The sequence below is a fragment of the Suillus plorans genome (genome assembly GCF_016647745.1).
Source record: "Suillus plorans strain S12 chromosome Unknown HD556scaffold_5, whole genome shotgun sequence".
NCBI lineage: Eukaryota > Fungi > Basidiomycota > Agaricomycetes > Boletales > Suillaceae > Suillus > Suillus plorans.
The window spans coordinates 316,102-328,849 of NW_024537389.1; the positions used below are offsets into that span (position 1 = coordinate 316,102).

General features: G+C 47.9%; 6 protein-coding genes across 6 annotated transcripts; 3 read left to right on the forward strand and 3 right to left on the reverse strand.

Moving 5' to 3' along the window:
- Window positions 1-14: 14 nt before the first annotated feature.
- Window positions 15-2,284, forward strand: HD556DRAFT_1331958 (uncharacterized protein). The gene is made up of 6 exons (XM_041301785.1): window positions 15-359; window positions 423-555; window positions 608-702; window positions 750-1,192; window positions 1,246-1,437; window positions 1,497-2,284. The coding sequence occupies exons 1-6, from the start codon at window positions 153-155 to the stop codon at window positions 2,038-2,040; spliced, it is 1,614 nt and encodes a 537-aa protein (XP_041165623.1). The 5' UTR covers window positions 15-152; the 3' UTR covers window positions 2,041-2,284.
- On the forward strand, window positions 2,247-4,216 carry HD556DRAFT_708729 (uncharacterized protein). The gene is made up of 8 exons (XM_041311370.1): window positions 2,247-2,460; window positions 2,511-2,558; window positions 2,614-2,786; window positions 2,850-2,856; window positions 2,912-3,031; window positions 3,087-3,167; window positions 3,216-3,575; window positions 3,639-4,216. Exons 1-8 carry the CDS (start codon window positions 2,313-2,315, stop codon window positions 3,965-3,967), a joined length of 1,266 nt encoding a protein of 421 aa, XP_041165624.1. The 5' UTR covers window positions 2,247-2,312; the 3' UTR covers window positions 3,968-4,216.
- HD556DRAFT_1489364 (sister chromatid cohesion protein Dcc1) lies at window positions 4,061-5,882 on the reverse strand (the record flags this gene model as incomplete). Its single annotated transcript, XM_041308778.1, has 6 exons — window positions 5,307-5,882; window positions 4,999-5,251; window positions 4,840-4,945; window positions 4,523-4,782; window positions 4,378-4,470; window positions 4,061-4,327 (listed from the first exon to the last, which is right to left on the reverse strand). Exons 1-6 carry the CDS (start codon window positions 5,456-5,458, stop codon window positions 4,061-4,063), a joined length of 1,131 nt encoding a protein of 376 aa, XP_041165625.1. The 5' UTR covers window positions 5,459-5,882.
- On the reverse strand, window positions 5,436-7,443 carry HD556DRAFT_1262962 (cation efflux family-domain-containing protein). The gene is made up of 5 exons (XM_041299073.1): window positions 7,072-7,443; window positions 6,780-7,006; window positions 6,598-6,726; window positions 6,034-6,543; window positions 5,436-5,979 (listed from the first exon to the last, which is right to left on the reverse strand). The coding sequence occupies exons 1-5, from the start codon at window positions 7,299-7,301 to the stop codon at window positions 5,576-5,578; spliced, it is 1,500 nt and encodes a 499-aa protein (XP_041165626.1). The 5' UTR covers window positions 7,302-7,443; the 3' UTR covers window positions 5,436-5,575.
- A 713-nt stretch (window positions 7,444-8,156) lies between these two features.
- HD556DRAFT_1437794 (kinase-like domain-containing protein) lies at window positions 8,157-9,675 on the reverse strand (the record flags this gene model as incomplete). The annotated part of the gene is made up of 3 exons (XM_041305751.1): window positions 8,157-8,795; window positions 8,851-8,999; window positions 9,054-9,675. 3 exons carry the CDS (start codon window positions 9,673-9,675, stop codon window positions 8,157-8,159), a joined length of 1,410 nt encoding a protein of 469 aa, XP_041165627.1.
- Window positions 9,676-10,820: 1,145 nt separating this feature from the next.
- On the forward strand, window positions 10,821-11,753 carry HD556DRAFT_1437795 (uncharacterized protein; the record flags this gene model as incomplete). Its single annotated transcript, XM_041305752.1, has 2 exons — window positions 10,821-10,919; window positions 10,971-11,753. The coding sequence occupies 2 exons, from the start codon at window positions 10,821-10,823 to the stop codon at window positions 11,751-11,753; spliced, it is 882 nt and encodes a 293-aa protein (XP_041165628.1).
- Between the last annotated feature and the right edge of the window lie 995 nt (window positions 11,754-12,748).

Genomic DNA, 12,748 nt, shown 5'->3' on the forward strand with positions numbered 1-12,748 from the left:
CCATTTTAGGATCACACGGCTTACATTTTTGTACGTCACTGGAGCGCTCAGTTGACTGTTAGCCAAATTCCAATAGCTATATACAAGGACTACAATTTTAACGAACTCTACGACCGCAGCAACGGTTTGCTTGCCTTAATTTCCAGCGCCTGATGTCACAGTCAGCAGCAGCTTCACTGACGACCTCAGTTCTCACTCTCACCAGTACTATCGCTCAGGCCACAGCAGAGCCATCCGCCACCGACCTGGTTTCTGCTCATCATGCCAGTCCAGTGGTAGCGTTCATAATTGGCCTGGCGATCATTCTGCTTGCGTCCATTCTGAATGCTGCTGGTCTAAATATCACAAAGTTGGATCATGTGAGTTTCTACGACGTGTCACAACTCAATCAATGATTATATTTTGATACGCCCAATTTACAGGTGCGGACGAGCACCATTCCAAAGTCAGCCCGCAGGCGAGACTGGCTACGACCGCTATGGCTTCTAGGCATCGTTTTATATATTCTATCCCAGCTCATAGGAAGCACGCTTGCCTTGGATTATATGAGGGCAGGCACGTTGTCTTATTTTCTCACATCATCCCTTCCTGATAATTAGCTCCTCAGAATATGTCGCCCCTCTCGGATCTACATCTCTCATATTTAATTTCCTATTCGCTAGATTTTTAATTGGGACCCCAGTCACACAAACAGACATTTATGTGAGCTCCTCCTCACTCCATTTGCACGCTTCGCTAACCAGACTCAGGGTACGCTGATCGTGGTACTCGGCGTAATCGGTATCGTTGCCTTTGGAGGTGTCAACAGTGGTCTGTCAACGGAAACAGATGTCAACCATCTCACAGCTCTATGGCAGCGTGGTGGTTGGCTTGGATTCTTTTTCTGCATGTCTGTGGCCCTCATTCTCGTTCTCATTTTCACAAATTCCCTGGATGATGTTCTCGCTGCACGGTCAGACTTGGACTCGGAACCTTTTGCGGGCATGAGCACACGGAGGTCGCCCGAATCAAGCACTACTTACCTTGGAAAAGTCAGGAACAACTGGAATGCATGGATGTTATGGGTCAAGGAAAAGTTAGAGACCTGGACTGCGCCTCAGGATGATACGCAAGTCGCATGGGTGCTTGGAATTGGTTGGGCGTGCTGTGGGGGTGGACTTGCTGGAGGGTGTCTGGTTTTCGCCAAAGCCACGTGGGTTCCCTTTGTCTCTTTCCCAGTTTTGCGTTTTTCTGACTCGGAATTAGCGTGAAGTTACTCACAGGAAGCCTCTCGCACGAGAACCCCGGAAACCAATTTGGCCATCTAGCACCCATATTCACAATCATTCTACTCGTAATCACGGCTGTACTTCAGATCATTTGTCTCAACCGTGGACTTAAGGTTTACGACTCCACTCTCGTTGTCCCAGTTTTCTACGGCGTCTATACTGCAACTGGGTATGTTCATTCCTCCTGTTTTCCTGTTTCAATTACACCTATTCTTATCTGTGACCCAGTTTTCTGGACTCATTGGTGTTCAACAACGCGGTTGACGCCTACAAGCCATGGGTACTCTTCCTGATCTTCGCCTCAATAATGATCCTTATCTCCGGTGTGGTCCTCCTAACACATAAAAAACCCGAACGATCGACTCGTGCGCCTGCTGCCACCGCGCTGTCTGGCTTGTCATCTCGCAAGGCTGCTCGGTCCTCTTCAAAAGTCAATCGTATAGTTGAAGACGATGACGATGACGAAGAGCAAGCTTTGAGAAAAACGGAAGAAGGGGAGGAGGATCGGGCAGTGCTATGGCAAGTGGGAGATATTAGCGAGGATGAGGATGACCAAGTTGGCAAAGGACATACGCCAAGAGGTGTGCACGTAGCTGGAAACACGACACGTGTCACTGGAGAAGGATCCATGCTGATGCGAGGTGAGGAAGTGAACTTCGAACAATCACACGAACACAGTCACTCGATTTCCTCAGACACGACACTGGCTCAGAATCCGCAGGATCCATTCCACGATGATGATGACGACGAGGAGTTTGGGCAGTGGAAATGATGGATACTGTTCATGGTACAACCTTATACATACCCCAACGTTGGACTGCACATATATGCAATGTGTTCATAATTGCTTCACCGTAGATACATTACTATTTAGCGGAACACTACATTCGCACGCGTCTAATACTTGCTTCGCGAACTTCGCAAGATTGGTTCCGTTGATCGGGTTTGGTTGGATCACAAATCCGTGCATATGTATTTGCTCAATGAATTATTAAGTAGTTAGTGTGTAGTTGGTCGACTTTGTCATCTTCTTTCTCAAACACCATGGTCGAGTTAAACTCAGCACAAGAAAAAGAACTCGACGAACTTGACGACGATTATCAGTCAGACGACGAGGACCCTAACGTATTTAAAGTCAGAGATGCATTAACACCGCCGTCCGCAATGAGCTACTCTGCGCAGGAGTTACACAGTGCGTCGGTTAACACACAACTCATGGTACATTCTCTTACATACCTTCAGGATATATACACGAAGGCTTTATTGATCTGAACCCCATTTATCAACGAGGCGAGTTACCAGAACCCTACGCACTTGACGTATATTGAACAATCACTACACGCAGACGTTGTTTGGTCAGAGACAAAGCAAATCGGTCTCATCGACTCCATCTTTCGAAACTTCTACATCCCCCCTGTGATATTTGCCGTGGCCAAAGATGATGATGGGGAGCCCGTTCGTATTTGCGTGGATGGGAAACAAAGGCTCACGTCAATACAAAAGTTTCTTGACGGCCTGGTGAGTGCTTCATTGTAGTCACGCGACGTTTACTGGTATCTTATGCTACGCGAGCGTTAACAGATACCTCGTGAGTGTGATATTTGACGATACTTGGTCTTCATGTTGAACATTCAACTACAAAGATCGAGACGTGCATACAAAGAAGAGCTATTGGTTCGTTCGTTCGGCGAAGCAGAAGAATACACGCCTAGAAATACCAGAAGAGTGGAAACGACGGTTTGCAGAAACCAGAATTACGTGTGGTTCGTGTTTTGACTGCATCGCCCCTCTGAGCTACTTACCTTTGTTTCCCTGTAGTCGAGTATCATCACTTGACTCCTGAAATCGAGCGCGAAATCTTCCAGCGGGTGCAGCTTGGTGTGCAATTGACTGCTGCAGGTGCTGTACTTCTTTAATGACACGATTTGTACTGACGAGCGTGTGCAGAGAAACTTCAAGCGATTTCGTCGCCATGGGCTGACTGGATCGCGGACCTCGAGCTGCGCCATGTGAACGTAGACCATAAGGGACTAGCCAGTGTCCTCGAGTGGGACACTACACGCGGAAGAGACTTCCAATGCATTGCACAGTTAATCTATTGCTGTGATGGCCTCCCAGACCACCTGCTTCCTACAGCTCAAAAACTAGAAAAATGGCTGAAGCGGGTGGATAAACCACCAACGAAGTTCATGGCACTGATCAACGATGTACTGTCGGAGTTTTGGCACATCGCGACAGATTCTGAACTTAACGCCGCTTTCACCGAAGTCGACAAGCGCGTTGCGCCTGTCGAATTTGTATTCGTCGGTATGTGTCATATCTTTAGAAGTGAATAATTTGTTTAGCATATGCTCCACTTATGTCCCACAGGCGTCATCCTTTTCCTTCTTCGGGACGACCATACAAGTGAAGAAAAAGCGAATGCCGTCCTACATATGCGTTTACGGATACGAGAACAATTCCGCGACGTTCGGAACAATGGTGTTGTAGGAAAAGCCTTGTGGAGTTTCGTTGATAGCATAACTGGTCAATCTGGGTTGAGAGTGTTGGATGCGAGCGCTCCAATGCTGGCGATTGCGTCCACTTCCACTTCCACGAAGCGGAAGAGGAAAGGTTCGGATGCCGATGATGACTATCATCCTTCGCCAATCAAGAGTCTAGGTTCGAAGGCAAAAACGCGCGCATCAGGCAAGAAGTGATTGTCTCGTGAACTATACGACAGGGATATTAACTGCAGAGGCATATAGTAGATGATTGTATACATGCCTCCTGTAGATAGGCTATTGTAAATTTCAGTTGTTGTAACTTACTCTCGCAGTGTACCATACCCCCTCAGTATCAGTCAGAGCTCTGGCATGTTTGAGCAGTAGTTTGTCTCTTTCCTTGGAGTTAACGGCAATGTCAAGTAGGAAATGTTCGATCTCCTCATGTTTCCATCGTTGGCGAGTCAGAAATAGCTCAACGAATCTTGCAGCTGGGTCAACCGGTAATGCAGAAGATGGAAAGTAGGTCAATGACGCTTCCTCTCCGATTGAGGACAGATTTCGAAGGTAGTCTCCCTACAAATCATGTCGTTGTGGTTCAGCCAAGAATTAGCATAGCAACGCACCGAAAGAAGGGATAGCTTCACAGAAGACTCGAAAGTGTCCCCTACTACGTTTTTCCATTTCTTGAGGAATTCGTTCTCAGAGATAGGGTTATGCTAAGTCTGGCGTCAGGTATCGGCAAGCAGAATCAGTAAAGAACAAACAAACTCTATGATGGCGGAAAATTCCTACTCCAAGCTCTCGAATCACCGCATCTACGTCCATTTTCCAGAGGCCTTCTTTTACATCCCCAAACCAGGACATAACCTGCTTCGATACTACGCGGGGTATTTCATGTTCATCGGCAAGCACAGACACCAGCTCCTCGATCGGAGCAGCTTGGTGTGAGAGGGACATTGATATCAAGTAGTTTAACAGCAGTTCGAGAATAGTGCTAAGATGCGCTGGGGCTATAGGCCGTAGCTGCCCTAAAATAATATTAATATGACGACTCGAACAACCATCACAGGGGGTCTTGCTCTTACCTTCAAGGACGAGGATGCGTCTCTCTTTCAGACCGAGGACGAACTCAGCTTCGCTGGCCTGTATTTCGCTACGAGCCTGCTCGTAGCTATATTTTGGCATGGTTGCCTTGTGAACATGGATGAGACGATATGCCTCATACACACTGCATGCTGGCCCACCTGCTTGTCTTCATCTCCTTCATCATATTCCATATCCCTCAGCAAGATGGAAAGCTTATGCAACTTCGGTACCACAGGCACCAGCTCCAGGATCTCATGCAATTGGTCTCGGATGTGCACGGTCCCATCTGGATCCGATCTGGAGGGTGTCACAACCAGCACGGAATTAGACAGCACGACAGAACGGACAGCATATGTCTTTTGTAATGTACATAGTACCGCGTCCTCAGTCGGGTGCCCTTTGATGAAGAGGCTGGGTGTTACAGTCTTAAATCAGATAGTAGCTGACGGTCGAGAAGAAAATCCACCTAGCAGTTTTCTCAGAAGCAGATTCAATTATTTGGCACAGCTCTGGAGGAAGCTCCAAAAGCCTAAAAGAACCTGTGTCCTGAGCAGTAGCTGTAGACAATCTAAGATCCAGTTCACTCATTGTGGTATGGGTATTAAACTTGGGTGTCATCGACGCGCTTGTCACACTCGCACGTGTTGCAACGGTCACGCACAGATCACAAAATAAAACTATTTAGTGTGGAAAACACAGAACATGTCGATGATACGTCCATTCACATAAATGCGATCAACTCTGATGAGCGCGCGTGTCAACAGGGTGAAATTTCACGCGGACTTCTGAGATCTCCTTCCGCGCCTCCTTCAACGTCTGCGAGATCTTTACTTCCAACCTTGATGTGGCCAAGACTGACATATTGCTCGGCACCTCAGCTATAAGGTCCACATACATCATGGAGCCTGCACGCTTAGCTCGGAGATGTCGGACGGCAAGCAATTCAGCAGTGTCATGGAAACCGTTGCCGATGACAGAGGATGGCGGTGATGATGAGGACGAGGAGGAGAGAAGAGGGTCCAATGCGTGTGCTAGCTTTTGTTGCGAGTTCGCCGAAATACCAGCATCTGTAAGCTCAGTGAACGCGCCTCCAAAAAGGTCTAAACCTTGCTTGAGGATGACAAAAGAAACGACGAGCCCTGGTGAAGGTAATGAGCAGTGTAGAAAAAAGGACCTGGTAAAAAATTACTCACCCCCTATAGGATCCAAGGGTAATGCAGGGAATAGCCACGATCCTATAATTGCGAAAAGGGCAACGAAACTCGAATATGCGTCACTGCGATGATGAACAGCATTTGCATAAAGCACTGGGCTATGTTCTTCGTCGGCAACCTTCTTGGTTACTCGATACAGCCACTCCTTTGCTACGACGCTGACTGCGGCGAACCAGGCTGCATTGGGGTCGAGGATGCCAGTATGACCATGCGAGTGGCCTATGGCAGGAACATTATAAGCAATAGACGTAACTTGTTGGAGGAGGTTATGAAGCGGGCCGGGTGGGATGGTGGAGACAGTTGTCGCCAGTGCTTCCACGAGGAGGTGATACGAATGGAAGCCGATGGCTAGTGCTCCTCCGATAAGCAACAGTGACACGGTAGTTGTCCCGAGAGTCTCGAATTTGGCGAATCCGTATGGATAACGTGCTGAAGGTGGCCTCCTTGATAGTTTCCAGCAAAATAGGACAACAACGTCACCGAGCAGATCTAGAAACAATCATGTTAGTGCAAAGAGCCAAGCTATTCGTTGGAATCACGGACCACTCATGGAGTGACCGGCATCTGCCAGCAACGAGGCAGAGTGCATATACCAGCCCGCGAATCCTTTAGCGCCAGTCAAAGCCACGTTGGCAAACAGCCCTATAAGTGTTATGCGGCTCCCTCTGTCACCTAATAATGGATAATTAGCTAGGCTTCGACTAAGCAGGGGGATCACAGCTTACCACTGGCAGCAGTTTGAAGCGCCTGTACTATCTGCTCTGCATCATGTCCGTGGTCATGTTCATCATGCGAGTGTGAGTGAAAGATCGAATGCGAATGTTTGTCATGGGCGTCGTTGTGACGATTTACGCCTTCCTGCGTCATTTCTTCAAGTTGTGAACCTCGCTGCGTCGAGTTTACTCGTCGGATTGCCATTCCAAGGCACGTTGTAGGCGGATACGTAAATGACCTGGCAACACGTCAGTACTCCTCAGGTCCGGGACTCTGGATGTGCCTTGTTTAGTCTCCACTCACCTGACACTATCTGAAAGCAAGAGAGTAGGGACCCTATAACGACGCTGTAGGTCCGAATGATATACTCTACTTTGCAAAGACCCCCTTGGAAATAAATACCGGGAGACAACAGGCAAAATGAATGGAAATGATGCCAAGGACCCCGTTATCCGAGTCGAGCCCACCGCGGTGTAAGGAGCGGTGTGAACAGCCCTGATCAAGCAGCGCTCAAGGTTCGCTGCAGCCTTCATGGCTGGGCTTGTCACAAATGAGACAATAGAGATATGGTCTAATGATACACATAAGGATGTGGACCAGGCATAGTCAGAAACACTACAGCCTTGACAGTGACGGTGTGACTTCCCCGCGATGTAGGTTTGATATATGTTCGACCGGATTGGCAGACGGAGTTTAGAACTAAAATTAACTATGCTAGTCGCATCTTGAGAAGGTACTCTGTATCGTCAAGTACCTTCTAGGTTCACCGTCACAACTCAATTGTTGTTATGATGATACAAAAAATAAAAGAAATAATAGTCTCTTTCTTGTCGCCGCATCTGCACCAAACCAAGATCGTCATATTGTCAACTCGTGGTTACTCAGACCAATACCGGGTCCTTGGAATTGTATTGATAGGTTGAGTTCTTTCCGATAATCTTTCACAGCACTAATCACACTTTAAAATATGTAGAAAACGGGTCTAACCTTTTCCCCCTCTGCTGACTACCCTAGACCAATCCATCGGTACCGTCATCGCATGCTGGACTCGAATAGTATCACCACGGACTCACAAGCATAAGAAAATGATCACGATCGCCACCTGCCCCAGGGAAATCTCCGCATCTGCTCCCGAGTACAAACATTGACAATAGGTACCATGATCTCGTCCCATATCGTCCGCAGCAGTGCTATCAGTGCTGTCCTTGGCTCCTTTCTTCTGCATCTGAATCGCGCAACAAAAGGTTATCATGAGCGAATGGCTAAGGAGAAGAAGAGGAGATAGTACATAAATCCGGTACTACATATGTGCGAGGCATGTATCAATAATCATCAAAAGAACGCTCTAAGATGCAATCGGCCAAGGGACACGGCAGATAAAAATATTTTCAGCGAGACTTCTTGACATTCCGGGTGGAACGACGCAGTGGAGGTTTCGAAGGTCCTGCCTCGGGAATTGGAGGATGATCTATGGAAGCGGACCCTGCTGAGGGGTTAGTAGTAGGTGCGGCTTCAACATAGGTGTCGATAAACGCGGTCAAAATCTCGAGAACCTTCTCGTGAGTGGTCTCTATTCTCTCTGTCTCGTCGGGCTTGTTCGCGAGGCAAACCAAAGTCTGCCATTGTTGGACGAGAGGCCTAAACGCTGCGAAGTAATCCGAGGTCATCTTCACCATAAAAGTTCCGCTCATGACGGCCCCCAATTTCGCGAAACAGCAGGTGCGCAGAAGCCCTCTGAGATCGGCCTTGCCCAAGGCCTCATAGGCGCTCGCCCATGGCAGCGAATCTCGAGTCCAGGATGGTGACAATTTGCCGCGCGGCCCCCCATACTTCGTAACAAACTCAAAAAATATATAAAACAATGACTCCAGGTCATCAGAGGGCGTGTGTTCAATCAGCCGTCGAACATCATTGGCCGGGGCGACGTCCTTGCCCGGATCAATGTCGCCCAGGTTGGTGTTGGTGTCCAACAAGGTCATTTTCATTATTCTCTCGAGAATACGGATGGAAATGTATGGTAAAGTGCCCTGTAACAATAAAATTGACAGCACGCACGGCAAATTTCGGAAAAAAAAAACTTACAGTACCAGGTGAATAAGTGCTGGTCGTATCCACTGGCAAAATTGCAGCATGGTCGAGGTCGATGAAGTAGCCAGTACCTTCATAGATAACAAAATTGTTGGGACTGAGGTCACCGTGTAGGACTCGTCTCTCAATCATTGCACGGTGAGCTAAAACAAATAATCATGGGCATGTTTATGTTCTGCGCATTCGATATGACTCACCGATTACAAATTGACGAAAAGCCGTGATCAGCTCCTTTCTAGAGTTGAATTGAGAGAGAGGCTCTCCGCAAGGGCTCAAGAGAAGACGCCGGTGCAATCTATTGCAGAACGCGGTGTCGTCTCGTTGATCCTGGTTATTTTCCTTGCGAATACGCGCTGTACAATCAGGCTGCCCCTCGTAATAGACATCCCAGTCGTCAATAAGTTCGACGACGTTAGGAATACCCTTGAACATCCTCAGGACGGTTGGTTCGTGCATTTTTTTCGACTCCTCCACCCAACAATCTTTCAGAGCGTACTCTACTCCTTCCTTGTTTCTAACCCGATAGCAGATCGTTCCTCTGCAGAAAAATCCATGACTCTTCCACAGCAGAGCCATGATTGAATAGACGTCGTGCTTGTTGTCTTGCACCCAGCCTATCGCCCCATCTGCAAGATTGTCATGGGTGCCATTACACGCAGCATGACACATGTGAATAGTGGGATCAAGGCCCAGGTGGAGGGGTTTGAAGGTGTCCAAGGTGCGCGGCAATCCACCAACAGGGGCGCCAGCAGAGGTGATTCTATCACAGAGAAGCCGGTCAATGTCAACGAGGGATGAAACTGTGGTGTTTTCCAGCATTTTGTCGTTGTGGCGATCAACCAGAACTCAAGTTGGCTTCTATAGAGCATTCAAAATGACGTCGTGTGACATCATGCAACAGTCCCGTCTCAACTCACTATCATGAACCAGGGTAGTATGAAGCCCGATGCTTACATTCTGTCCTTCCTTCCTTGCCAAGATATCCTTCGATGTACATCCGTGAGTTGCTGATACCCCTATAATGTACTGACAGTTGTCTTGCAGGTATGTAGAGACCTTCGCCAGACGTAGTAAAAGCTTTACTTCAAGACGCTTGTTTTCGACGGCGTGACATGTCCATGACAGCATGAGAGCAAATGTCACGGGAGAGCAACTTATGTAAGAGAAAAAAATTGGTATCCGGTGGGCAATGCTGACCCCTAGTACGGTAGTGGCAGATGAGGCGATGAGTAGTATGGGATGCCACCAGTGAGGCCCATGACGAGATAGGGGGTTGGCACAGAGTGGGTGACTGCGGTGGTGATACCGAACTAAATTGGGTGATTAAAGCACTATGGTTAATAAGATGAACGATCTGATGGGCACAAAGAGCGACGTACGAAAGAGTCTTTTGATGGTTTGACACTATCTACTGTGAACACGCCGCCAGCGATGGAGCGGGCCCAGTCTGCCATTGAGTTTCCGACTTCCTCTTTCACATTCTGCTTCGCGTGCTTGAGAGTCTGCCTTCCTGGTCTGCCTGAGACCGAGCTTGCTGCGAAGCATGTACTTGTGCAAGGTTTACGGCTGCTGGACGAGCAGTGAATTGGAAAGAGGTTTGGAACTATGATGAACGGCGAAGGGCGAGCGGGGCACGACGAAGAGCAGCTGTACGAGTAATTGTACCAAATTTGAGTGTGTTCATGGTTGCAGTCAAAAATCAAGCTTGGATGAACCACACCCATTCAAAATGACGTCGCATGACATCATGCAACAGTCAATTATAAGCCGCAAGCATCATACAAAGTTGGAGGGCAGAAATGAAATCACAACGCCCATTCTATCAGGCCGCCAAGGGAACACGCATGACTACAGTACTGGGCCCGCATCAGACACTATGTAGGCAACAAGATCCCACACCAATAACAAGATCCACACACTTAAGCCAATGAAATAGTACGGGAAAGGGGTCTCAACTCACCATCATGAACCAGGGTATGAAGCCCAAGTTTCTGTTCCTTGCTGATCTCCATGTTTACATTCTGTCCTTCCTTCCTTACCAAGATATCCTTCGATGTACATCCGTGAGTACTTTTATTTGCTGATACCCCTATGTACTGACAGTTGTCTTGCAGGTATGTAGAGACCTTTGCCAGACGTACCTGTCATCTTCTGAGCTCCAATATATTGTTGAACTCAGTGGTCAACAACTGCTTCCTGTTGATCTCCCTCTCGATAGCCACACTCCTACTATCTCAGAGTATCTACAACTCCTGAGGGACAAAGCTCATGCATGGTTCAAGTTGAACACTCAACCTGTTGAACACGTCGATGTCTCAAACAAGTACATTATGAAACTTACATTCATGTCAAATGGGCATTTCTGCCTCATGGATGACCCAACCCTGCAACATCATGACTATCTACGGGGTCCGACCATCTCCAAGATCTTTCCAATACTACAAGAGCCCTCACAGCGAGTGTTTGACTGTGTATGGCATTCAGATACACTGTCCTCAGTTCCAAATGCACAACTAAATGATATTCTCATGGACCTGACACAAAATCTGCTCGCTGCTGCATACCACATTCTTGATGGGCCGGATGTCCATATCGACATTTTACCTTTGGATGGAGGTGGTGCTCACCCCCAAGCTGCTGGAACTATGCTGTTTATGTTACCAGAGCTGCGTGGACCTGTCATATCCCGTATTCCGGACCTACATCCGACAATATTCCCACGCCTCATCCGGACCTTCGGACACCCTATTCATGTCTCCAGTCCTCTATCCATCCGGATCCCTGCACCCCTGCACATCCACATCCACATCCACATACATTTACCTCCATACCTCAATCCACGTGTCTCATCCGGATGTCCGGTCCGGTCCGGTCCGATCCGATCCGATATACGATAAGCTTCCTAATTCAATTCCTGTGCATATAACGTTAACACAGCCTATTCCTCTATTTGGTATTCCTTGTCCTCGGTATCTCGGTTATACTTACTACCGGTATGCTTACTGATCCGTTAACCTATGCTTCATTTCCGACTCGCGCTTGATAACTTTGCTTATGCTTCATACATAGCCTCGGACGCTTGCTTACTGATCTTTCTGTTATTTCCTTAGTATATAAACTCTTGTATATGTCCTGTAGTTCCTCAGTCTGAATATCATATTAGTCCTCGCACTAGATCTCACTCTAAGTCCTCACATCAGTTCTAGTCTATCGACTTAGTCAAAATCCATCTCGGGCCTAGGGAGAAATTCCCTAGGCCAGAGCTCCACTTATCCGCTCATCCGCTTATCCGCTTATCCGCTTATCCGCTTATCCGCTTATCTGCTCATCCGATCCTCCGAAGGTTCCGGACGTTCGTCCGAAACTTTCCCGCGGTCCTCCGGACCTATTCTGCTTCGGACTTTGTCCTTGCAGCCTTTCCTCTGTTTGCTTCTACTTAGGACTTGTCCTAAGTAGCCATTACACGTATCCGTATCAGGACGAAACCTCATCGTAATTTCCGGAAGTTCCTCCGGAACTTTCCCGCACTCGTCCGGAAGTTACTTGCACTCGTCCGGAAAGTCCTTCCGAACTTTCCTGCGCTTCGGACGTCCTTCGGACGTCCTTGGACTTTCTTCGGACATCACTCTGAAATTAAGGGCACATACTCAGGTAAGGGGCGCAGCGCACGAGCTGAAGCCAAGCCCCTCAGAATCAGTCCTACCCTTTGTGCACGGTCTTAACAGTATATTCAGATTCACACCTTACGGAGTATACTGAATCCTTAGATCATACCCGAAATCGGATCCGACTCCGTCCATTGGAAACTGTGTATTCCTCATCCGAACCCTCCATTTTCCTGTTTCCTATTTCCGATGAAAACTCCGGATTTTCCGGAACTCATATTTCCGAT

Bases quoted from the DNA above. Each gene is read 5' to 3' on its own strand.
- HD556DRAFT_1262962 (XM_041299073.1), bottom strand. From the start codon at position 7,301: ATGAAGGCTGCAGCGAACCTTGAGCGCTGCTTGATCAGGGCTGTTCAC. The intron at 7,007-7,071 runs GTGAGTGGAGAC...ACGTGTTGCCAG, and splicing joins TTGCTTTCAGATAGTGTCAG to GTCATTTACGTATCCGCCTA. The intron at 5,980-6,033 runs GTGAGTAATTTT...TACCTTCACCAG, and splicing joins ACCCTTGGATCCTATAGGGG to GGCTCGTCGTTTCTTTTGTC.
- HD556DRAFT_1331958 (XM_041301785.1), top strand. From the start codon at position 153: ATGTCACAGTCAGCAGCAGCTTCACTGACGACCTCAGTTCTCACTCTC. The intron at 703-749 runs GTGAGCTCCTCC...AACCAGACTCAG, and splicing joins TCACACAAACAGACATTTAT to GGTACGCTGATCGTGGTACT. The intron at 1,193-1,245 runs GTGGGTTCCCTT...ACTCGGAATTAG, and splicing joins CTGGTTTTCGCCAAAGCCAC to CGTGAAGTTACTCACAGGAA.
- HD556DRAFT_708729 (XM_041311370.1), top strand. From the start codon at position 2,313: ATGGTCGAGTTAAACTCAGCACAAGAAAAAGAACTCGACGAACTTGAC. The intron at 2,559-2,613 runs GCGAGTTACCAG...CACTACACGCAG, and splicing joins GAACCCCATTTATCAACGAG to ACGTTGTTTGGTCAGAGACA. The intron at 3,168-3,215 runs GTGCTGTACTTC...GAGCGTGTGCAG, and splicing joins TGTGCAATTGACTGCTGCAG to AGAAACTTCAAGCGATTTCG.